This window comes from Corvus kubaryi, unplaced genomic scaffold, assembly GCF_017639235.1.
Source record: "Corvus kubaryi isolate FWS band 111438036 unplaced genomic scaffold, C.kubaryi_AGA036_p1.0 37395, whole genome shotgun sequence".
Taxonomy (NCBI): domain Eukaryota; kingdom Metazoa; phylum Chordata; class Aves; order Passeriformes; family Corvidae; genus Corvus; species Corvus kubaryi.
In genome coordinates this window covers 4,334,211-4,359,298 of record NW_024581134.1, presented here as the reverse complement: position 1 = coordinate 4,359,298, position 25,088 = coordinate 4,334,211, and the positions used below count along the sequence as shown (strand labels likewise).

At 49.9% G+C, this 25,088-nt stretch overlaps 1 protein-coding gene across 2 annotated transcripts in view; it reads right to left on the bottom strand.

The window, feature by feature from the left end:
• Positions 1-25,088, bottom strand: part of LOC121670271 (gamma-aminobutyric acid receptor subunit beta-4) — a 70,983-nt gene that overhangs the window by 28,381 nt on the left and 17,514 nt on the right. For both annotated transcript variants that reach the window (XM_042040221.1, XM_042040220.1), the window contains exon 3: positions 16,625-16,692. In XM_042040221.1, the coding sequence (XP_041896155.1) occupies positions 16,625-16,692 (68 nt within the window). The remainder of the gene's footprint in view (positions 1-16,624; positions 16,693-25,088) is intronic.

Here is a 25,088-nt window from a genome sequence, read left to right as displayed (position 1 = left end):
AGCAAAGTTTGGGGGGCCAAGGCAGGGAGAGGAGTTGTGAATCCAGGGGAGGGGACTAATACAGCAGAGGAGCCACTCCTGCTGCAGGGAGCACAGGCTGGTTGCTGCTGAAGCAGCAACAGACTGGAGGGCAGCAGGAAGCTGAAGCTTGGAGGTAGCAGATATTATCTGAACCCACCACAACTCAGTGAGGACACAGAACAGTTGGCTGTGGGCCAGCCATGGCCCTTGAATGGTGTGCAGGGATGTGCCCAGACCACCAAGGGACACAGCACTTCAGGGAGTCAGCTCAGGGTGGGAACCTGAACTCCCTTGGCAAGGGATCAAAGACCAGCAAGGGGTGGAGCAGGAGTAGTTAAGGCACCACAGGGCACCGTGTGTCCCTTTCTGTCACTGCAGTGAGAGGAGGGATACAAAATTAAGGAGCCCCTCTTCTCCTGCAGTCTCACTCAGCATGCAGAACACAAACATGGCCTGGGTCCCAAGCGGAGTTCTACAAATGTGTTTGTGCTGGTTTTGGAGACAGAAGCGTACTGTGTCAGACCAAAAGGCTTTATACAGTCATATCCTTTAGATATCAGGAAAAAATTCTTCACTAAAAAAAAATTCTTCACTGAAAGAGTCACTGGGCACTGGAATTGTCTGCCCAGGGTGGTGATGGAGTCACCATCCCGGGATGTGTTTAAGAAAAGACTGGATGTGGCACTCAGTGCCATGGTTTAGTTGATGAGGAGGTGTTGGGTTAGGTCATAGGTTGGACTTGATGATCTCAAAGGTCTTTCCCAACCCAGTTCATTCTGTGATTCTGTGATCCTGTCTTCAGTAACAGGAAAGAGAATAGCAGGGAAAAGTATAAGTAAAAAAAGGTTTTTGTTGTGATACTTAATCCTGCAGCTTTTCGAGATTTAAGGATCTCACTCAGAGCTGGTACCTTCTTAATTGAAGATACTCAGTTTCTCTTGGGAGAGCTTATCTTACTTCTCAGAATATTCAACCTTAGGAACCTGCAATCTTGTGGCCATGAGTTCCACAGCTGAGTTCTTCACTATCTGCAGGTCACCTTAAAACAGGTACAAACCAGGTTTGCTCTTCTCCATCTCCCTGTAGTGCTTGTATTAAGCCAGTAAACAACCACAACCTTGTGCTCTCAGGCTCACGGGGTCCCACCTCCTTTTAGACACTTCAGGGTTACTCATCAGAGCACAAACAGCTGTGAACACTCTCAGAAGTAGTTGAGAGGCTCTGATAGAGGCAGGAGGCAGTAAGGCAGGGAGAGCTGTTGCACGGGTTAAGCGCAGAGCAGAGCTGGAGGATGGCAGTGTCTGACGTTCAGCAATGGGTTGTTGCACAAGAATAGGCTGAAGGCAAGGTAATGGAAATAACTTTCCATAGATCTGGTGCAATTAAATGTTACAAAAGCACGAAGTCGGGAGCGTAAGAGTATTTTGGAAGGTCTAGGAATTAATATGGAAAATAAATTCAAGTTGTTACAGAAAGGAACTCACAGGGAAGAACAGCTCAAGGAGGCTGAGCCTGCTGTTGCAAGGCTCCATCTTCCAACTGCTTCCATATTTGAACAGAACTCCCAGACAGCTGCTCCCTAAACCCCTGGCACAGCTCCTAAGAGATGTGGGCCGTGGGCAGGCTGGGTCAGATCATTTTCCTTCGTGCTGGGACCTAGAGAACCCCCAGCACTGAACCAGTCCAGAGGCACAAGCGTGCAGCCTCATTAGGGGCTCCACTAGACTCAGGCACCAGGATCAGAAACTGAAAGAATAATGTGTGTGAAAAGGTCAAATATTTGCTCAGAATTCAGCACTTCTGGCAAGACGGACGCTGCCTGTGCCCGGTCCATTTCTGTGGATGACAAATGGGTTGGATACCTTTCAGTGGGGCTTTGAAAGTGAGGGTGGCTATTCCAGGCTGCTACTGGAGGCTGTTCCACTAAGCACTTGTAAGGTACTGGGAGCAATAACTTTTCTGCAGGGGAGAGAATGCACTGCTCTTCTGCTGCTGCTGCTGCAGGGCTCTGGGCATGAGGGATAAAGGAGGTTTTGCAACTCACCTCTAGCTCTGGCTGTACCGCTTGACTTTTTCCCCCCCGACTTTGATAAAGAACCTCCTTTTGGAGAAGCAACCAAATAAAAGTCCTTCCCTGTATAAGCAAATGACATATGGTCTCCTTGTCCAAGATCACAAAAGAACATTAGGAAAGCCAAGATGCTCCAGAAAGAGGGAGAAAAATGGAACATCTGACTTAGTAAAAACCAAGCTGCCACTGCCAGAGACTAATGAACAGTTTGCTGGCTTCAACTTCTTTGATGATTAAACACCGGCTCCTGTTCCCGTCATTCTTGGGAAAGAAATTAAAGGACAAAGTAGTCCTCAAATATGTTTCATTTGAAGGAGGGCATAGGAGAAATAAGAGGAATTGTTTTGAAGGGGAGAAGACAGGATCTGCCTGCAGTCAGTTGCAAGGAATTGGAACAGTGTAAAATGTACAGGAATATACAAGAAGGACAGAGCACAATGGCCACAGTCCTTCCTCAGCAAGCTTGTCAAAGAAAACTACTTTGCCCTCACAGGGGATTGTCCATCTCCAAACAGATAAATCAAGACATCCCAGACCTCAACGTGCACCATTTAACTGCCACAAGTAAATACCTGCCAGCAGCCTTTGCAGCCCTGAGACAGCACAGAGTCTGTTCAGACTCTCACCTTTGCTGGAGGCAGGAGGCAGCAGCTTTTGTACTTGCTGTACTTTCCATGGGGAGAGCATCCTGCCAAAATGCTGCTTTTAATTTCTCTTTTGGTGCAAGTGCCAGTGCCCAGTGTAAGCCCAGCTTACAAGTCTGAAGTTCTGCATGACAGCTGTTATACATAAAGCGACAAATACTTCAGATACTGCCCTTCTCCCTAGACTTCAGCTCAGCAGGTAGGAAAGAGACAATCTTTTTCCTCTTTCCCTCTTTTTGAATAGCCAGATGTCAGCACTGACTGGGAACCAGGAAGAGCACTTCCCACCTGCACCCTCTCTGCCAGAAGTGCAAGGAAGGGTTGGCTTCTAGGATATATTCTGTGCCCTTCTGTGCTGCACGTCTGTGTGCTCTTGAACTCATTTTCTTCAGGACCCGAGAAGTACTTTGCATGGATACCTTCCCCTCACTAATCTGATCTACTTTTGTAGTAATTTGCATGTGTTTAATTGCTGAATGCATGACCAGAAACTGGGACAGGTGTCGGCAATATCCTCAACAACTCAGGGTGTGCGGGGAAAGCGTGGCTTTGTTGCCCTATTTCTCTCCTGCCTGGCCCTATCCCTGCAGCACCTGGAATGGTGCTGGCCCTGCAGGTGTCAGCTAGAGGACATAGCTGGGTCCTGAGCCAAAGGGATCTGCTGTGACAAGGCCTTCAGAGTCCTGAGCCTGTAGCTCAGTGCCTTGTCTGAGCAGGAGGCAGCAGCACGTGTCACCTGCTGAACAGCCCCAGTCCTGCTGGAAGGAAGAGGTCAAGAGGAAAGAGCCAGAACTGATGGGCACGGGGACGAGTGTCACCTGCTCTGTGAGCACAGGCAGAACAGCAAACTCGCTCAGAGTTACAGGCAGCAATCCCAAAATCACCACCTGCGGCACAACATCTTCCTCAGGCAAGCGCTCTGGAAACAACGCCAGGCACTTTCTATCCTTGAGCCATGAAATCTGTGAGCTGATGCACACCATTCCTGCTGGGCTGCTCTCCTCACTCTGGCCCCCAGGTGCCAGCAGCCAGGCAAAACCCAGAGCCCTTTCTACCCCCAGTTGTCCTGTTTCTGCACCACCAGCCAGCTTGCTCTCAAAACCCACCATAGCCTGAGATATTGTCCTTCCAGAGAGAAGCCACTTAACGAGAAAAGGTCAAACACGTTTTTGTTTCCTCTAGCTTCCCATGGCAAACCAGCACAGCAGGGCAAGCTTTGGCCAGACACCCACCTAAGGGCAGAGGAGCAAGGCCATACATGAAGTTCAGGAAAGGCAGTGAATGAATTTGACCATTTTTGGGGCAGAAGGGGAAGCTGTTAACACTGTCTTCTAGTCTTGGTTGGGCTGGGAGCTGATAGGGAACTCACATTTGTGTTTTGCTGGAGCGTCAGATGTCTCCAAATGGCTGCCCCGAGCCTTCCCAAATCCCTTCTCCCCCTTACCATATTTACTTACGCACAAAATCTTAACTTAGCCCCTTTTGTTAACTCTCTTAACCTCTCCCTAGACGTGCACAAGGCCACCCATTCCCACAGTGTGGGCCACACAAGCACTAATGCCCTATCTCAGAGAAGCATTATGATCAGGCATTGCAGAGCTGGGAAAGGGAGTCCAAGGACCTGCTTTTATTACAAGATACTTTTTGGTTTGAAGTGCTTGGTGATTTAGAATGGATTATGCTGAACCACCACAGAAGAACTGGTGCTTTCCAGGGCCATCTTCATCTTCCAGTGTTGGCCTGCACTCATCCAGCCCTCTGTACCACAGCCTTCCACAGTGCTGGTGCTGCATCCCACCTCTCTCCTCTCCTCACCCTCCTGGCACTTCCTTTCCTGCCTCACAGCCTGCACTGCCAGTGTCCTCCTGTACACACATATTGGCACATCTAATACACAGCCATGAAAGCTCAAAAACGCTTTTAATAATCACTTCCTATTTAATTAAACATGCAACAACCAGCCTATTAGAGTAAATTAAATCTGAGTGAGACGTTCGGGCGGTGACTAGTGAAGATATCAGTTTCTAAAGCTCTCAGAAGGACGGAGGAAGAAAACTGGATTATGTCAAGGGAAAGTTGATGCTGGAAGATGAGTGATGCTTCCTAAACCTTTCCCCCACATCTCTGGGCAAGTGCTAAGTGTGTAAACACAGAAATTATTTTTTCCTCCCTGAGGAAAAAAATTAGATCTTATAATTCCCTGTGCAGTCAAGACCACCAGTGCAGATTGGGGCTGCAGAGGTAGGGATTAATGTTATAAATAAAACAATATTATTACTTTACATGGCAAAATAAAATGCTTTATATCCAGCTCTGAGCAGTGAAACCACGAGGGCTTTCAAAAAGACATTGTTTTAACTTGGGGAAGGAAGGTTTCCTGCTCCAGGTTCTGAAAATTGCCAGAAAGATGTCATCTCCCAGGAGTTAGCCAGAGGCAAACAAATCATTAAATCATTTAAGACAACTAGCACCTCCTGAGTGAAACTATCACCTCAGGTAGGCTGGAACAGATTGGCTTGACCAAAAACTTAGAATGGTGTTTGTTTCCTGTAGAAAGCAAAGTTTGATCGCACAGGAAGGATGACTGGGAGTCAGCAGCGTGGATGGTGAAGAGGAGACCATATTTCTGGCAGGGGGGTTCAGCTAGGCCGGGCTCCTCAGCACAGAAGATGGCAGCCCTGGGGTTGGAAAAAAAAGGTCTGCCTTTCAATGGGCCCAAGCAAAGTGGATTCAAACAATTTCACTTGCAAACCCCAAGACTCCTGCACCCAGAGACCCAGCTCTGTATCTGGGGTGACTTTCTGCACATGAATATTCTCTATCTGTGGCCCCTCAGGTGGCAAGCTCAGTGAGAGGGGGAGTTGTTGGAGAAAAGGGCCAGCAATCAGCTTTATCAGCTGAAGAGTGGACAGAGCACTGCCCAGTCATGCTGGGACAGCAAGGAAGGGCAGGGGTATCAATGGATCTGTTCTAGGAAAGGATTTCTATTGCCAAGGTTACTGAAAGCAGCAATCATGATGGATTGATGACAGATACCTCCTCCTCCAGCCGTGGGTTGGTCTGCCCATGGTTATTCCAGGCTCAAGCCAAGGGAAGCAGCCCAGGCTGAGGCCAGCAGCAGTGCCCACCACATGGACCCCGCTGCCCCTCTCCCACTGCATCCATCCAAATCCTGGCTGCAGGATCACAGACCTGATGAGTGGGTACTGGCAACACTGAAAACAGCATTCACACTGCAGCTGTGCCAAACACTCCTGATTCTGCTGAACACGTCAAGCTTATCACAGGATGCATGAAGGAAAAACAAAAGAAGAGGTTTCAGCAGGCTGTGGAGGTCCACAAGCAGAGCAGACTTTGCCGTCACAGCCAACTGGATGGGGAGAACAAGCTGCAGTCCCTGTCCACGCTGAGTGCTTGCTGCAGCACCAGGACCAACAGTCCTGGAGCCAAGGAGCTCTATTTGCAGAGCTGGCAGGGAGCCCACGTGAGCTCAGTAAATAAAGTATCCAGATAATAAAAATACCCAAAAGCACTGTTCGATTTTTTTTCTGAGGGATCTGATACAGAGAGAAGTGCAGGGCAAACCCAACCCTCCAGAAGAGTGGAACACAGAGCCTGAAAGGTCTGATGGCTCACAGCTGGTACAGCTAAATACCTGACACTCTTTTTTGGGGGTAGCAGCTGGGACTCAGGATAACGAGGCTCAGACAGGAGTTTCTGTATTGTAAAACCTCAAGTCCCCTGCAATCCTAGCTCCAAACCCTTGGTGGATAAAAGGGTCAATGCTTCGTGTGTCAGTGACCCAGGAAAGCATCAAAGGGGGCGGTCAGGGCCATACAAGCCACAGGCTGCCTTCCCCTGCAGCCATGCTGAAGTTACAGGAGACACTGGGGTGTCTGTAGAGGGAAAAGGAGGTGAGATCCAACCTGTAAGTAGTGAGCATGTTTTGGGTTTGCTTCCCTCTTCACCAGAGCCTCAGATGGGAGCTCAGCACATCTTGGGAAACGCAGGCAAGGATGTATGAGATGGCACGATCAGCCTGGTGACCCAGCACAGCCTGGCACAGGCAGCAGGAGACCAGCTGTGCACACCTGGCAAGCAGTGACGTGGAAGGGGCCAGTGGATCTTGCCTTTTACTCCCTCCTCTGCCATTTTTTTTCCTATCTGGGGCTGGCTTGAGATTCTGTTTGTGCCAGGGCAGCAGGGACTACCCACAGCTCATCCCACATGCCTGCACACCCTCCTTCCCCAAAATGATCTCTTCCTCTGACTAGAGGACCTTTCTGGATCTCCAAACAGCTCAGCAGATCCTCTTCCTTCTACCATCCCTTTTCCTTGAATGTTCCTTTTTCTCTGTAGCCTAGCAACTCAGCACAGACTCAGAATATTAACAGCTCCTGTCCCCACACACAATCTTCTCCAGAGGCCCGAAAAATGTGATAGCAGAGAGGCTGAGAGGGGTAGGAGCAAACATGAGAGATGTGGGGAGCGTGCAGAGAGCTTCTCCCAGCATTCAGAAACAGCAGAGCCATTCAGCTGTCGGATCTGCCACCTTCACTTAACATGTACATAACATGTAGAGCTATTTATAGCTCCATTTATTTACATATTCAAATAGCAGCACGACACGCAAGCACTTGTATTTGGATTTAGGTTCTATATTGAGGTACTGGCACTCTTGCACAAATACATTCTCTGTTGCTGGGTGCTTTAAATGTATATATGACAGGATGTCAGAGGGTCAGATTCTCAAGGTCTAATTTGGTTTTCAATCAAATCAGATGAAGCTTTCACTTGGGGGGAAAGCTACTTTAGCATTCTGCAGTAATCCTCTCCAATGCTGCAACATTGCTGTTGAAACAGGTGGCAGTTTGGAACATTGCTCTCAAACACAGCCAGCTTCTCAATACATATAGAATATATATATATATATATATATATATATATATATGCATGCTGCGGGAGTTTTGCCCATGTAAAAACATGAATAAAAATTTAAGCAGGGAGGGGGGGAAAAAAAAGTAGTTATCCCAGGCAGTTTTCTGCAGTAGGGATTCTAACTACTACAGGAATGCTGGGGTGCAAGCTGAAGTGGTTCATACCAGCACCATACAACACTGACATGTTCAGAGCTAAAGATAACTCGGCTGCTACAGGAACAGATGGAGCACTGCAATGCATAGCCCTGTTCAGCTGAAAGCACGCTGCAAACCATCCAGCCACAGCCTCTCCTCCTCCCCAACACGACTCCTCTCCCGGCGTGGGGTGGAGTCACCTCCCAAGTGCACAGTGAACTTGGCCTTTTCCGGGAGTGCACCCAAACGGCCCCGTTTGGGAAACTGCCTAGTGAGCAAAACACGCCAGCTCTGGTTCTGAGCGCTGGGGCAGGATTGACTCAGCCCTCCTGAGGCTTGAACTTGTACTGGAGGACTCGTGGAGCTGCTCCTCAGGGAGAGCAGCACCGTGGAAAGATGCACAGTGGGGCATCGCTCACAACAAGCGGTGCCACCAGGTTTTATTTGTGCGGCAAACCCCGAGGTCTGGGCTGGGAATCGGCCAGCTCACCCCACAGCATTCCCATAAGCCAGAATTTCCCATTATGCAGACAAAGAGCCTTCTGCACACTCTCCCATTAAGATATCAGGTGAAGGCTGAAAGATCCCCAGGAAGAAACAAGCAGAGTAGAAGAGGAAGATTCAGGGGCAAGAGAGAATCATTCCCTTGTCCAGCAGTTCAGTCCTTCCTCAACGGAGAGCTTGCTCCAGCAAGGTTCCCACAGTTCACCTCCTACTTTGGGCAGAATCATGCCATTTGGCCAACAAAATTGTTAATTCAATGTAGCAATGAGGAACAAAGACACACGGACCTCCCGCAATTCAGGGCCATCGATAACGTTGAAGAAATCAGAGCCCACCAGCACAAGAACAGGGGACCCTTTTTGAGGAAGCAATGGAGCTGTGCCCTCACACGAGGAGAGCCTCAGGCTGTCTGATGGCAGGACTGCTGCTCCACCAGGCTGCTCCACAGGCACTGAGGCCTTGAGACCTCTGTCTCCAAAGGAATTCCTGGGGCTTTGTGCAGATCCAGCTTCCAGCTGGCCACGGCATTTGGAAGAGACTGCATGGTGATCTTTGGCTTGTTACTTAGCAACTGGACTCTAAGTAGTAGTGAATTTACTGGGCTGTCACTGCAGTCCAAGCAGTACCAGGACCAAGTACCAGGACCAAGCAGTACAAGGGCACGGGAAGAGCTCTGTCACGGGAATGGGATAACTTGTGAAGTATTATGGAAGGCAGGCAAGATTTTTCCCTTCTACAAGTTGCCATAAATGCAGTAAATATTGACATATGAGTCACACTGACCTATTTTCTAGCTTTTAAGCCAGGACAATCTCTGTGCAACTGATTTCAGAAGCAATGAATGGGGAGCACTTCAGGCCCCTTCACGAGTTCACTTTGTTCTTGACTATTTTATGCAACCCCTTGTGGGAGAACCATCCCTGTCTTTCAGGAAGATAGGGGACCACTCCTTCTTTAAACCTGAGCACCCAATCCCCCCACCACCACCCTGCAGAGCACCCCTGATGCCAGATGCTTTCCTTGTCCTCACACACTACCTCAGTCCAAGGGGTCTTTCAGCACAAGCGGTGGGAATTCTGCTAAAGAAAGGCATCGTGTGGTGTGAGCAGGTATCCACCTCTGATCCTTGACTTTCTAGGCAGTATCAGTGCTAGTGAAAGTCATCCTGAGCCTCAGCACTCCCAGGATATCGCTGCTGCAAGGATGAAAAAAAATCCTCACCACAAATCTAATGATGGCAGGTGAGGTAGGTCCCTGACATCAGCTTTGCAGAGGTGTCTCTAGAGCTCAGTGGATTTCCACTCTTGCCCTCTCTCCAGACAAGCCACAGAACAGGCAGTTCTCCCTCCTGCATGCAAACAAGAGCATCTCAAAGCTGCCAAGTCCAGAGTGGTTTGGAGGTTGCTCTCCACCCTGCCACAGCCATCTTTTATTCCTCCAAACATCCCTCTAGCAGCAGGAAAAAGCATCAGTGTGCTGCTGCTTTCCCTCAGCCAGCCAAGTGGTCGTGTGTGCCCTGCTTCCTACTGGAGAAGCAAAGCGAGCAGGTCCCCAGGGTGACTGTGGGAGTAATGGCAATGTGCACATGGACCTTTGGCTCCCTGGTCACTGTCTCCTTCAGGAAAATGCTGCTTCACGTGTACAGAACCAGCACTGTTGGATTCCCAGGCATCCCGTGCACTGCAGCCCCACGCAGCAGGAGCTGAGGCGACAAGAGCTGCGTGACCCCAGCTGTGCTGAGGCACCACCAGCAGAGGAAGGCACGGGCACTTGCCAGCCCTGAAGAAACCTTTCATCCCAGCTGCCTGTTGCAATACCCTGGTTTCAGTCACAGCACACAGAAGCCCCTTGTGTATAAAAAAAGCACATAACCCCCACCTGCCCGTGCCTGTAGGGATATCTCACCCCAGGTCAGGGATCTACCATCCTTACCATGAGCAGATCAAGTCTTGCAGAATCCTAAGGGTTGGAAAAAGACCTCCAAGGTCATCCAGCCCAACCTTTGACCAAATACCACCAAACTGTACCACAAAATGCCACATCTGCTCAGTTTTTGAGCACTTCCAGGGATGTTGACTTTATCACTTCCCCAGGCAGCCTGTTCAAATCCTCAACCACTCATTCAGTCAAGAAATTTTTCCTGGTATCCAACATGAACCCCCCTTGAATCCTTCTCCACCACCAAGGCTTCACAGCACCTTCTGTTACCTACACCACTTTCATCCCAGGAGCCTCCAGCAATCCATCAGGACTATATCCCCTGCAGCACCATGACAGGGCACCATCTGCAGCTCAGCACCAAAGCTGCCTCCTAGTTTTTCCCATATTTTGGCAGTCCTACATATTCAGCAGCCTTGAATAGCAAGATGTAATGTGTACACACACACACACAGAGAGCTTAGATACCACAGTGTCACAGGGCTGGGGATACCCAAGGCTACAGAGAAACGTTTGCAGCACTGGTGTGTCATGTCACGCTTGTATCTCACAGCACATAACTCCGGAAAACTCCAACTGTGGGATTTAAGTGCTTTAACCTTTGCTTTTTAAAAGCATTTGGATACCCAAGGACATAGAGGCTGACTGAGAAGTGTCTGTGTGTCATTTCTGCATTGAAAAGAGACAGCAACAAAACAGAACATTTTCAATTTAGAATAAGGGAAACATTGATACATTTAAAGAGAGTAGATGGTGCTAAAAGGCACAGCATAGTAGTAGAATTTTCTTCTTAAAAGTCTTTTTTAAAGCTCAAGACATCTCCACCAATGGAAAATCCTTTTCAAGGGCATATTGCTGCAAAGTCGGGTTTGTCCAGTACTGCAGGTATACATATATTCCAGTGAAAACAGAACTGCAAAGCCTGCTCAGGACAGATTCCACCACGAAGTCTATTCCAAGGATGCCCAAGAGATGGAAAATTTGATGCAATGAGTGATGCCCCACTGACGATGGCATAAGTGGTTGTAGGATGAACTGTCCTGGTCAAGAACACCCTTACACAAAACCTGGTCCACTTCGTCTTGGGTTAAAAGCCAATTAAAAACCCTTGCAGCTCATGGTTGCCTTGAGACATGCTTTACATCTCTCTGGAACAGGGAAATCTGCCAAACCAGACAGCTTGTTTTTCAAGCAAGCTTCAAGAAGTTGGGAAATAACAGCCACGATGCTTCCTGCCATAACCTCTGAGAGATCCAGTGCAGCGTGCCAGCGCCAGAGCAGTCACTCCAACAAGGCACAGCCTGGCAGCAGTGGCACAGGGCTGGGGAGCAATGATGCACTGGAAGAGGTTGCCCAGAGAAGCTGTGGCTGCCCCTGGATCCCTGGAAGTGTCCAAGACCAGGTTGGATGGGGCTTGGAGCAACCTAGGATAGTGGAAGATGTCCCTGCCTATGGAATGAGATGAGCTTTAAATCCCTTCCAACCCAGGCCATTCTGGGATTCTCTGAAGCAAAGCATCAAGCAAAGCTCTGCCAAGCATTCTGCCCCAACCCCTAACCCATCCCCACTGCAGGCTGTCCCCCAGCAAAAGGAATTGGCAATCCCACAGGCATCCTTCCCGTCACAGCCCCATTCCTGCAAACATTTCTATCTGCAAGCCTTGTTTCTTACACTAGCCCTCTGCAACAACCCTCTCGTAACTTTTCAACTTGTCACCAGGTTTATAAAACTTTAAAGCTGGTGCTATAACAAACTGAAATGATGTTATTGCAGATGTAGGAGAGCATCTTGGGATGAATAAATTATAGGAGCCACAGAGAAATCATGACTATAATGGCTGGATGCTCCGAGCTGTCTACGGTGTGCAGACACAGGAGGGAGCAGGTTTAGGACTGCACAGATCACGGGGCAGGAAAATTGAAGCGTTATGAAGGGTAACCTCCTCTTATTTCAGATGCATACAAAACTTCTGGTAGTTTTCCTTATTGAAATAGTTCATTAATACTTCAAGGGAGTCTGAACTGCCTGGTGCTAGAAAAATACGTCCCCAGAGATCACCTAGAGACGGAAAAGGCAACGTTGGGAGGATTAGTCCTTCTCTAGTCCCACCATGCAGGAATATACAGCACACCCCAAACAGGCCAGTCCTCAGCTGGCTGCTGAAGGGACATCCAGGAGCGGGGGAAGACTTGCAGCTCTTTCTGAAGCTGTGGGTACTGGACACCATCATAATTGCACCACCAGGGCAACTTGCCTGAACCAGGCCCTTAAGGTGAGTGACTCAGGGCAGCGTTCAGGCCACGTAGCACAAGCACAGACACCCACAGGCTGCCCCAGCTGAGCGTGACATGAGCTCCACAGTGCCAGAGCTCTTTGTTCCCCAGCTCAGAAATGCTGCTGGACTACTCAGTAACCTGCTAGCACACCAAGAGATCTGACCATGTCCCTGCCCCAGTGCCCCTGCACACCAACAAGAGTCCACAAACACCTGCAGGTTGTTCCCTGCTCACTGCAACTCAATCACCTGCAGCCAAAAGGCATATCCCAGGTCACCTCAAAGGCTGGGTGGGTTATCCAGGAGATACTGTCCTTCTGTCCTTTATGGGTCATCTGAGCTACTCAACAGCAGTATGGAAACATTCCTCCTCTCAGCCACCCTCCAAATCCCCAAATTTGTACAGGAGATGAAAAGACTCCAGCAAGGCCTTTCATCTTCCTGGATCAGCACTTCCCAGAGGGTCTGCCACTCAGATGTGCCCTCCCCAACACCTATTTGGCCTGGCCCCTGGCATCCTTCCCCAGACATTTCAATTGATGTCATTGATCTTGGCTCAGCAAATAATCCCTCTAATCGCTGACAAGAACAGAGGCTGCAGCTCAGCATTGCTCAGCCATGCTAAGGGGAGCACACAGCAATAAAGCATCACTCCAGAAAGTGAGCTTGAAAATATGGCTGACCACACACAGGCAGCAGCTGCCACGAACCAGGAGGTGACACTTTTTAAAATGAGGGCTGCAGTTTTGGTCTCTCATCACTGGGAGATGGTTACCTGTGAACACCCTGCAGCCTGGCATGACTCTGCCGTGGCACAGGAGCTGGGCATGGCCCTCAGGGAGGTGGAGGTGCATCAGCCTTGGGTATCAGAACACCCATGGCCTCTACAGGCAGCTGCAAAGCATTCTGTGTGTCGGAGTGTCTGGGAACACCCAGCACAAAGACATTACTGTGCTGCCTTTTTGGAGAGCCCTGCGTCCTCCAGGACTGAAATGTCACCACATCTTCATTTTGGGAACACGGTTCCCACGGGAGTGAGGGCAAGGAGCACTCATGGATGGAGCAGGATCGCTCCACAGTACCACAACCAGCTGGGCTCCTGTGGAAAACAACTTTTGGAAGCATGCAATGTCTGGTCACTGACAGCACTTGTTCCCCACCACCACGAAGCCAGCAGGCGCCAGGAGTCCCAGGGAAAGGCCTGGGAGAGCCGGGGGCTCTCCTCAGCCTGCCCCGTCCCAGCACCAGGGCCATTGTTCCCAAAAGGATGTCTGAGGATTAATTAATTATCCTACAAGGGGCAGTAAGTAATAACACTCCTTGTGGAACAATAGAAGCTATTTGGTCGCCATGACAACGCAGCTTCACTTGTGTGCCTTTAATTTATTCATTGCACAGTTCCTTTCCCAAGCACTCATGATGCCAAAAAAAAAGCCTTGTTTTTCTTGCCAGTATCCATGTCCAGAGCAGGGGTAAAACACAGCCCTTTCCCCAGGGCATCTGTCACACAGAAGAATGATGCACATAAAATCCCTTCAGCCTGGAAACTTACATCACATGAGAACTCTTCTGCTTCCTGAATGTTTGTTCTTGAAGATGATTCTGATTTTTAACCCCTTTTTGAAGCTGCCTCACCATGGGTGCTCAGAGATCTCGATCCTGGATGAATTCTCACCTACAGCCACCTCATCTCCCATCCCCAAACCTTTCCACACCCTCTCCCCCTGCCCCAATATATGTAGGAAAGATAGTCTGGAGATTACTCCTGTCAAACAGAGAGCCAGGAGGGATAATCAAAAGCCCAGAAGTGACATTCCTTCACATCCACAGGACAGTGGTGCCCAGCCTGACCACAGCCCTGCCACCTCCATCAAAACACTCAGTGTCCATCACAGTGCTGCTCAAATTCTGCAGGATCCAGAGCAGCACGGGGATGAAGGTCTGTGCCAGAAAATCTCTGTGCAGAGGGATTATTGTTGCTGTTTCTCCCACAGTTCTGTGGCAGAGAGAAGCAGGGGCTCACTGGAGAGGGGAGAGCACCACATTTACATGGCAAGGGTTGGGAAGTGCAGCTGGGAGAATGGCTACTGGGATGGGGCACAGCGTGCCTGGCCACAGCTGCTCACACCTGCTGGACAAAGCACTTGATCAGCCCCTTCAGCCCATGGACACATCTCCAGCAGGAGGTGCATGCTGCATCAGCCTCTGCAGGGCTCAGCTGCCTCCACACAATGGTCTGGGTGGCAAAGGACCTTAAAGGTCATCCTGTTCCATGAGCAGGGATGCCTTCCACCACTATCCCAGGTTGCTCAGAGTTCCATCCAGCCTGGCCTTGGATGATGCCAGGGATCCAGGGGCAGCCACAGCTTCCCTGGGCACCCTGTGCCAGGGCCTCACCACCCTCAGAGGGAAGAATTTTTTCCTAAGATCCAATCTGAACCTACTCTCTTAGTCTGAATCCATTCCCCCTTGTCCTGTCACTCCAGGCCCTTGTAAAAAGTCTCTCTCCACCTTCAGGTACTGGAAGGCCAGCCCTAAGCTGGCTCTTTTCCAGGCTGAACAACCCCAATTCTCTCCGCCTTTCCTCCCAGCAGAGCTGCTCCATCCCTCTGATCATCTTGGTGCCTCCTCTGGACTCGCTCCAATGCGTCCCCCTGTCCTTCCTGTGCTGGGGACAGGTCTGCTCAGGCTCACAGGGGCAGTTGTGACAGGTAAGCTGGGAACCAACCCCTTTACCTCCTCCCAGCTCTGTTTGTGCAAGCTGGGGTCCTAAGCCACAAGCCCAGACCCCAAACTGTCCATGCTGGCTCTAGCAGGAGGGTGACATCTGGTCCAGCACCCCAGAACATCCAGGTCCAAGCTGAGACCGGGGGAGGAGATGACTCAAAGTTGAGTTATGGCCTGACAGGCAAGACAGATGGAACTAGGTTAAGCCATCTGGCCCTGCTAAGCTGAGCCTAACCTCAAGCACAGCTACCCAGTGCCATGGAGACAGCTCTGCACCCGAATCTAGGGCCACATCCACTGCCCAGTGTCACTGGGCTGAGGTCACGCAGAGAGTTCGGGTGATGGTGGGATGGTAGCAGAGAGACAGCAAAAGAAACTTTCGTAGAGGAACCTGAAGGTTCATGGCTGGCTCTTCCCCCTGGGCCATTCCAACATGGATTCAGGCTTTTCAGGCAGTTTGGAAACGAAATCCACTGGTCAGGTTGGGTCACCCGGCCTGCACGCAGCAGCAGAAGAGCTGGTGGGCCAGGGAAACAGGGCAGGTGAGGCCAGAGACATAGAAATGGGACAGGAGCAGAGGGAGACCAAGGTTTTAATTGACTTGAACTGCAAGAGCTCTAAACTGGCCCAGGATTCTCCTGCATGGGTCAGGAAATGAGGAACGGGACAGGAACTGCCAGGAGGTTCCCACCAGCCTCCCACTCCACTCAGCCTCTGGGAAAGGAGAAGAGTCCGGAGGAAAAGCCTCTGGACAGGAGGGAGGAAGGCAAGTTTAGGCAGTGACAACACAATCCATGTCCTCTGCTGGGTGCTGAGGGCTTCTGAGGGACAGTCCTGGATGTGAACCCAAACCATGAGCAAAGTAATCAACAAATTTCACAGATTTCACCCCAAACCATTGCTACCCGAGCAGATAATTTTTTTGTTGTTGTTCATAGTGGTATGAAAAGCTCCAGTCTATCAATGCCACCCAAAACCAGGTCTCCATTAGATGCCTCTTTCCAGCACAGATCTCCAAGAAGATGGTGAATTACCCCCAGCAAAGGAAAACACACTGCTTTTAACTTGGCAGGGATAGGCTGACCATAAAGCCACCTTTGTATCAACCAGAAAATACAATTCACATCTACTCCTTTAAGGCATAAGCTTTACTGACTTGGGGAGGTGGCTGTGCAACCAGCACAGAAGGGGTGAGAATCTACTCTGGATGAGATGCCACAGGTTCCAGAGGTGCCAGTAGAGATCCAGATGCCTCCAAGGAGCCATTGCCTTCGAAGTAAATCTCAACCAGATAATGGAATGACAGTTTATCAGGCTTTTTTTCCCCTCTTTCTTTCTTTTTCTTTTCCCTCTTTCTTTCCAAACTTACCATGTTGACTTCAGAGATCTGGTCAATGCTGGAGATGTGGATGCTCATTCCCACTGTGACAGGGTTACCTGAAACACAAACAGGCTGGGTTAGGACCATATTCAAGGCCTCCTCTCTTGTCTGCAATACAAGAATTGCCTAGAAGTGCATGGATTTGATTTTAAGCAGCCCCACATTCCCTGACTATCACGGAGTTGAGTGTGCTCACATGATGAGATTTCTCTGACTCCCAGACTCACCCCAAGGAGTAGTGCAGCCTAAGCTTCATTTTTTTTTTTAATTCCTGGAAGTTAATTACCCCCTAGTAACACAATTATCTCTGGTTATTCCAAATAATGCCTTCAGAGAGCATCAGCAGGCTCCCAGTGGGCTTGCATGAGGTGGTCCTGATTGACCACACAAAGTACACAGCACCCAAGCCCATGCAAGCCACGGGCAGGAAAGATGCTCCAGCTCACTCCCCCAGCACTCTGTCAGCTCTGAGCACTCAGTCTGAAAATGCCAAGTGAGTTTTAATACCCAAGACACCAGACAAGTACAGGAAACAGATCTATGAAGGGAAAAAGCAGCATTTGTACCGTGGCTTTTCAGAGCAGAGCTCAGATTAGAGAACAGGACCGTCCTTTCAGTGGAGCTTAGGCTACCTAGAACAATTTACAGCAAGATACACATCCACTGGCAAACCCAGCAAAAACCCTCCTGTAGCTGGAGATGGGCTTTTTGCATGTTACCCCTCCCCTGTTCAGGCCCACAGCCCCAAAGGCAGAGCACAAACCCAAACCCACCCCAAGAAAAGCCCCTTTCCTCACACAGGCAAGGTGGAAAATCAACCCCTTGCAATGCATCACTAGAAAGGGAAAGGCAAGCAGTTGTGCCACTCAAGGTATTAACTCTTCCCTGTACTCATTAACAGATCTAAGTGCTGAAATATTTACAGATAATCATGAAATGGCTTAGAAAGTAATTAGGAGATTGGGGGAGAGGGGAGAACCACACAACTGGAAATGAAGTGATTTTTTAATTATGTGTTACTAGAAGTAGGGAAGTAGTGTCATTAGGGGCGCCTTGTGATTGGGTGTGCTGTTCACCGAGACCCTCCGCTGCAAATTAAGCGGCATTATCCTTTAATGGAATATGAACAACACTGAAAACATCAGAATCAACAACTGTAATTAGGCCCTGCTATGCAAATCTCCTTAAAGAGGCAGCGCAGGCTCCAGCACCCCGGGCTCTCTGACAGGGTGCCCGAGGCAGGGGTGCTCAGGAGACCTCATGGAGCCTCTGAAGATCCCCCCACAGACACACTCCCAGACACATCTTTGCTGTGCTTGTACCTTCATCCTTCACAAGGGAGCCAGGTGGGAAAATAACCAACAGTCACACCAGGGAGACACGATTCTCCTGCAGCCTCCTTCGCGCCAGAGGCTGACAGAGGCACAGCAAAGCTTTTAAGGAAGTCTCACTTTGATAGTCTGTCTTTTTTTCCCCTGAAATCAGGGCCTTGTGATAGAAGCTGTAGCAGGAGGAGGAAGCCGGCGCTGCCCTGAGGATCTTGCAGGCTAATTAGTTACAGGAGGAGAGCCAGGGCCATGCACAGGGCTGCAGCAGAGCCTGGGAGAAGCCAGATTCCCACTCCAGAGCCTTCCTGCCATGCAGTGCTGCTGCCTCCAAGAGTGCCCCACTGCCTGCTTGGCTTCCAGCCTGTCCCCACCGGTGCTGGTGTCACTGTGGCTGTGCATCCCCTCCTTCCCCAGCACAGTTCTGTCCCCCACTGAAAGCAGCAGGCTGGGTGGTTTAGAGCAGGGGAGCACTGACAGTGGGGATACACGAATATTTGTCAAACCCAGAGCCCATCCAATCCATTCTATCCGTCCAGACATTTGTGCTGTGTTCATCACCACGGTATCCCAGCGCCCCAGGTCATGCAGTGACTCAGTGTCAGAGCCATGGATGAGCTCCAGATCTCCCCACTCCCGGCTCCAGGAGCAGCTCTGGGGGGGAGGGATCAGCCATGCTGCCCCCAGCTCCCTGCAGAGTCAGCAGGGCTCCTCTTGGCACTGCCAACTCCTCCACGCCCCATCTCTCACGGAATTTGGGAGGCTCCACCGCCCACCTGCAAGCCCTGGGGTGTGCAACCCTACGTGTGTGATTGTCCTACAGAAAATGAAAGATGAAGGCAGGCAAGTCCTGCCTTTAACCTGCTCTTATCTTGAAGCCATTTCACCTTCTCCAGCCCTGCTGTGAGGGCTGGCTCCCAGTCTGCCCAGGACAGGGGTTCAGGAGCGTGCACGCAGACAACACAAAAATATGTCCTGACTCTCGGTGCAGCCCAATGAAAAACCAGGCCAGCTGGTGCCCAACATGCAGACTTTAAGTAGTCCAGAAAAATAAACAAAGGACATCAATTCTGCCAATGTTAATAGCTCCAGGCAAGAGGGATGCAAAAGTAGGGTATTTAAAATATGGGATAATGTCATCTGTAAATTTGTCCAGAAGAGACAGAACTCTGAGTCTGTGGATCCGAGACAGGGCAAAAGAAGCAAAGCTGGTATTAAAGGCCTGTGCTTCTAGCTGTGCCTTGCCAATGGGTACAAAGAACTAGACTTTCTCCCCTTAAAGAAAAAGCTTCTTCTTGGAAAAGATTTGTAGGCAAGATCACAAGTGAGGGAGTGTGAGAAATTCTGCCACTTTTACCAGTGAATGGCACCCTCACACATCCCTGTTTCTCACCACCACTGGAGAGTTCACCAACATTTTGTTCTGAAAGTAGTTTGACGCCTGTGAATGATGCATTCAGGAAGTTGGAAGGGAAGCAGACAAAAGAGTTATAAAAAAGAGTTTTTCTGCAAGTGATACTTGTCAAATATAAACACAGTCAAGCTAGAGAACAAGTTGTGCTAATCTGCAATATTTTCCCAGAAACCAGTTATTACTTTCCCATTTTATTTCATAATGCATAAAACCCCAGCACCTGGAGTCACGTTGCTACAGAAATAACTCAGATGGCGAAAGGGTAGAGGAAAGGTTGGGTTTCTGAGCCTGTGTGTGCCTGTACTCCAGCCAGAGGTGATGGCAGCCTGGACTGGGACATCTCTCCCAGAACTCAGCCTGGTTCTGAGCCTGCAGAGCTCACTGAAGGCAATAGCACAGAATTCAGTGAAGCAGGGGGATGGTTACTCAGGCAACTGCCCTGAGCTAAGGGCCAAGTTTTCCCCTCTTCACTCTACCCAAGAAAGTTACCACTAGAGCAAGCTTGGGTTCCTGTGCCTTCAGATCTCCAACTGCAACACAGACACAGCCAAAAAGAGTCCAAACCAGTGGGCAGGTGAACAGAGCTCCATTTATGAGCCACTGAAGCCACATCATTTTCACGAACTACAGCCAGGGCTTCAAGGTTCCTGGTTCCTGCATTCCTGACCACGTGGACTTGGCACTGCTGGCAGAGCCAAGGTTTGCAGCTGCTGAGGGACAGGGATCAGCCTTAAAGTTACCCTTTAGTCTGAACTACAGGAACAAAGGCATTAACAGGGTGTCAGAAATTTCACAGCTTCCCTGAACAGAGGGAAGGCTTTTCCTAGATACCCAAACCAAATCTTCTCTGCAGTTTAAATGTAGTTTAGTCTCGTCATTCCCCCCCTCCACAACAGTGAAAGAATAAATCAATCATCCTTCCTTAACAACAGCTTTTATATTCTGAGAATCCATGACATCCCCCTCCCTCCCCCACCAATACTGCCTTGTCTAGATTAAATGCACCTGATTTCTCCAACCTCTCCTCAGAGGTTATGTTTTCTAGAGCTCTGACAATTAGTGCTGCTCTCCTCTGGCCCTTCTCCAATTTGTCTACATCTCTATTTTCAAGCCTGGTATCCACAAACCAGCCACTGAAGCAATGACACACTCGTACGGACAGAAGAAAAAGCAACCTCCCCTATACAGAATCCTCCTGAAACATGTCCAAACCCACTGCAGCCATCCTGGGAGCTGCTCACTCTGTGTAGGAGGTTAGAGATGGCAAAGGGGCAGCTGAGCTCCTGCCATTCGAGTGCATCACATGTGCAGGAGGAGGGAGCACAGCCCTGACTCTTCTGGACAAGAGGAGAAATTATTCAAGACAGCTTTGTGCATGAGCCTCAGCATTCCTCAGCTTGCACCCTGCCTGTGGCATCACCAGTCTCCGAGATCCCTGCAGCAGCAGGAAAGCTGCTTTTAGGTCTTCTGCTGAGTAAACAAAGCCAACCAGAGAAAATTAGAGGCTTCAGTTACTAAACCTACATATAGAACAGGTCTGTGCCTTACCCTGCAATGGTAAATACCCATAGGCATGAGAATCCATCTATGCAAAACCCTACTCCTCAATCCCAGCTCTCCCGAAGCTGAAGACAAGCCCCTAAACAGCCAGTCCCAGGCAAGGTTGCCCTGCCCTGTCTGGTAGAAGTGTTTCTGCACACACAGGGTGATAAAGGCAGGCATGGAAAGGGCCAGGTTTGCTGATAAAGGACCATGAGACTGCTCTTGCATTTTCAATGACTCCCCACCCAACAGGATCAGCACTGGGACACTCTCAGTGTCGCCACAGGCACAACCAGCGCACAGCCTGTCATTCCACTGCCAGGACTTTTCCCTTCAGCCTCCTGAACAAGGCCAAAGTGTTCAGCATCTACCCGCTCCTTCTGTGGAAGATGGCTCACCCAGGCCGCTGCCTCTGCTTTGTTGCCAGCACTGAACCTCGGGGCAGCCTGGCTTTGTGTTTACAGCTCAGAGCCAGGGCCCACGTCACGGCTACGTGCGGCCACGAGTTGGTTACACAAGGCCTGACAGACGTGGTTAGTGAGGAGCCAAGAGCTCCCAGGTAATTGGAGGTGCAGAAGGAAGCACATCCAGTGCTGGGCTTGAGAAGCTGCTGTCTGGATGAAAACATTCATCCTCTGCATAAAGCTCCCTCTGGCCCTCCCAAAACAGATAGCCTTGAATCATTTTCGGCTGATGGACTAATTAGTCCTGTGCCATGGTTTTTTTGAAACCACCCAAAAGATAACTCAGAGGCCAGTCTGCTGTCAGGACATTCAAATTTACTACACTCCAGTGCAGGCAGAATGGAAATGCTCCTGGCTTTTCAGCACACAGGAAGATTGCAAGAGGAGCTCACAAATTGCTGTCTGCATAATAGCTGTGCTTACAGATCTCAGGATCCAGGCTCTGCTACAGCAGTGAGAGGATGTCTAAAAGATGCCATCCCAGCAGGCTACACAAGCCAAATCACAAAAAAGTTTCCCAACACTGATTTCCCTGTTCCTTTCCTTTTATTTTAACTTATGTACAGCATCAAGCACAAACTCAGTTTAGTGTTAACATTGCTTGAGGAACAAGAAAAGTTGACCATGTATCATGAAAGCAAAAATGTTCTGGGAACAGCTTTCATCCAGCATCTCTGATTTGCAGTGACATCTCGAAGCACCAAGTTCAGCAGGGTCCCTTAAGAACCTACTTAAACTTTTCCCATAAAATCTAGGTTTAAACATCCATTTAACACTTTCCAATCCTTTTCCCACATGGTTTTGGTTTTTTTTTTTTACTCCTATTTCCACAATGCCTCCCCCACCCACAGCCAATGTTGCGCATTTCTTTTGCCAGGCTCAGCACAAGAGCCAGAAACATCAAACATGTTCAGAGGCTGATACTGAAGCTCTCCCTCTGCTCCCAGCAGGTCACCCCATGGAATCCCTTGGATTTAAAAGGGCAAAGCACACCATGGCTTTACACTTCTGGGCACTGTTACGCATCACCAAAAGGAGAGATGGTCTCAAGGCAAGTCAGCAAATCTGGCATTTGTCTGGGGGGGGGGGAAACAGGGTTTATGAGGGACTTGCCACTGCTAAGGAATCTCTCAGTGGGGTTGTGGAGCTAAAAGATGGGCCCCTGGCCTCCAGGGTATCTGGGGATGCCAATGCCTGCTCCTTCCCCAAGGATTCATGGTTCTGCAGGGGCAGGAAGGATATCTACCACCACTAGTTCCCATGGAGATTGCAGCTGCTCTCCAAGTAGGTCTGGCAGAAAACGGTTTCTTGGGTATGACAGGTTTCCAACATTTTCCCACACTCCTTTAGGCAGTGCCTGGCTCTTTCTACACCACTGAGTCCATGCACAGAAAGAGATTTTGCCTAACCCTGGTATGGTTTCCACCCATCTATACCACACCAGGCACAGCACCACCTTGTGCAAGGAGGATAATGAGGATTTCCAGCCTGTGCCATTCTCCTCTCCTGGCATCCTGGCATTGTCACCTCATCCGGTCAGACGACTGAACTTGCAATCTTTATTTAAGAAAGGGCAATACTTGGGACTTTCCAAGGAAAATGCCAAGTGGGAGCAAGCTCTCACCAGGACGGTGATATCACGGACGGGACACAGGCAGGATGGAACATCTAAGGGAGGGTACAAGCAGAGCACAGCTCTTGAGCAGACTTTTGGAATATCCAAACGTGAACATGGTGCAAGCAAGCAATGAGGCTCCTGTTCAGCGAGGAGCCAGGAGCCACAGCACTTGCAGAGCAGGCAGAGCTGACCTCTGTTCCTGCCAGCACTGCTCCCTGGGATGCTCTGTGCAAACACACAGGTTAACCTGGATAACAGCAGCCACAGTCCCAGCCTGTTGTCACATGAAGCTCTCCCCAGGGACCTGAACAGTCACAGAACATTTTCTCGAGCAAACTGTGCCTGCTCCTGAGCCAGTGCTGAGGGATCCTTCTGGAGGAACAGTGCTTTCCCAGGGCAGATGTAGCACCCGTTCTGTGACTGTTCCAGGGGAGGCAGAGAATTAAGGAACACAACCTGTGAGGCACAGTGGATTACCTAATCTATCTCATGGGTATTTTTAATGGATTAGTAGGTATTAGAGTGGGATCTTGCAAATATCCCATGGAAATTTGGAAGTGAGAGAGAACAATCAGCTGGCTGCAAAAACAGTGTAAAGGTTGTCCCAGAGGGATTGAAGGATTACAGAGGAAGCTAAATCAAGGTTGATTTTAAAAGATGTCAGTAGACAGCTAGCCAAGCTGAATAAAAACAAGGTCTCAAATGTACAGGCTTAAAAATGGAACAAGAGAGTAGACACCAAGCCTGACAGCATCTGGACTGCCAGTGGACCCAGTCCAGCAGAGCACCTGTACACACACACAGGGCTTTCAGCATTAAAAAAAAGTTACTGGCTACTCAGAACCTCATCTGTTCTTGGAAGAGGCCTAGGTCAACATTCAGGAGATGGATTTTAAAGCTGTTTCATCCTCAGTGATGAAGACAGTCTTGCAAGGGCTTCTGCTTGTGGATCTCTTGCCCAGGTGATGCACGCTTGGTAAGATTAAAGCAAAGCAAGAGGAAAACAAGTTCCCAAGCTCTCATTTACAGCCACACAACTCCATCACCTCACCAGAACTGACCATCATCAGCTTGGCACTGACCAGTGGGTCCAAGCAATCAACCCTTTAAGACCAACTTCACCGAGAGATGGGAGTGCCAGCTCCCATCCATCCCTTAGAGCTGGCAGTGCCCAGCTGAGACAACAGCCAGCTTGCTTTGCAGGGATGTCACTGCCCTTGGATTCTTTGTTGAAGCAGGGACATCGCAGAAGGTGGATCCAGACCAGATCCTTGGGAGATGAAGGCAGTGCTCCAGCCTCCTGGAGGAAGGGTCACCTGCCCTGCCCTCCCAGGGACACCCACACAGAGCAGCTCCGAGGCTCTGCAGGGCACACACTTGGTGTTTTCCCCTGTTCCATCCCCCTCTGCAGGGCTGGCATTGTGAAATACCGCATTTCCCCGTGTTTACACTGAGCAAACCCCAGGAAAGCAGAGGCACTGAGCATCCCAGGTCCCTCCAGCTCTCCTCCACCAAGAGTAGTAGCAGGAGGACAGCAGGGCTTGCCAAACAAGTGCCTGTCATAGACTGACAGCAAAGCAACACAAGCCAGGCTTCTTCTCCCCAGCAGCAGCGTGAAGCATTGTGCCCACGCTGATCAGCCACCCCCACACCTCTCCACCTGAGAAGACTTCCCTCCTACCTCTGTCAGGATCCTGGCAGGCAACTGCATCTCCCCAGGGGCTCTGCCAGTGCAGCCCTGGGGCACAGCTCTGCCTGCCTGGGAAGCTGTGGTGGACTCAGGAACAGTCCAGTCCTTTTGCTTTCACTCAGCCCCTCAGAGCTCGTGTTTGCCCCTGGCTAGAGCCAGCCAGGGCTCTGCCAGAGCCTCTGCTCCTCCAGCTGGGGCAGGCTTGGAAGCCTTTGGCACCCTGCTGCTCCTCCTTTCCCAGCTCACTGCCTGCCACCCTGTTTTGGAAGGGGGCAGATCTTCAGAAAGGATTGCACACAGACACAAAATATTTGGTGCAAGTATTGAACCCCTGGGTGCAAAAGGAAGCAGGGTATTTAACCATGTACCAGAACACACTCACCACAGGCAGCTTCCCCA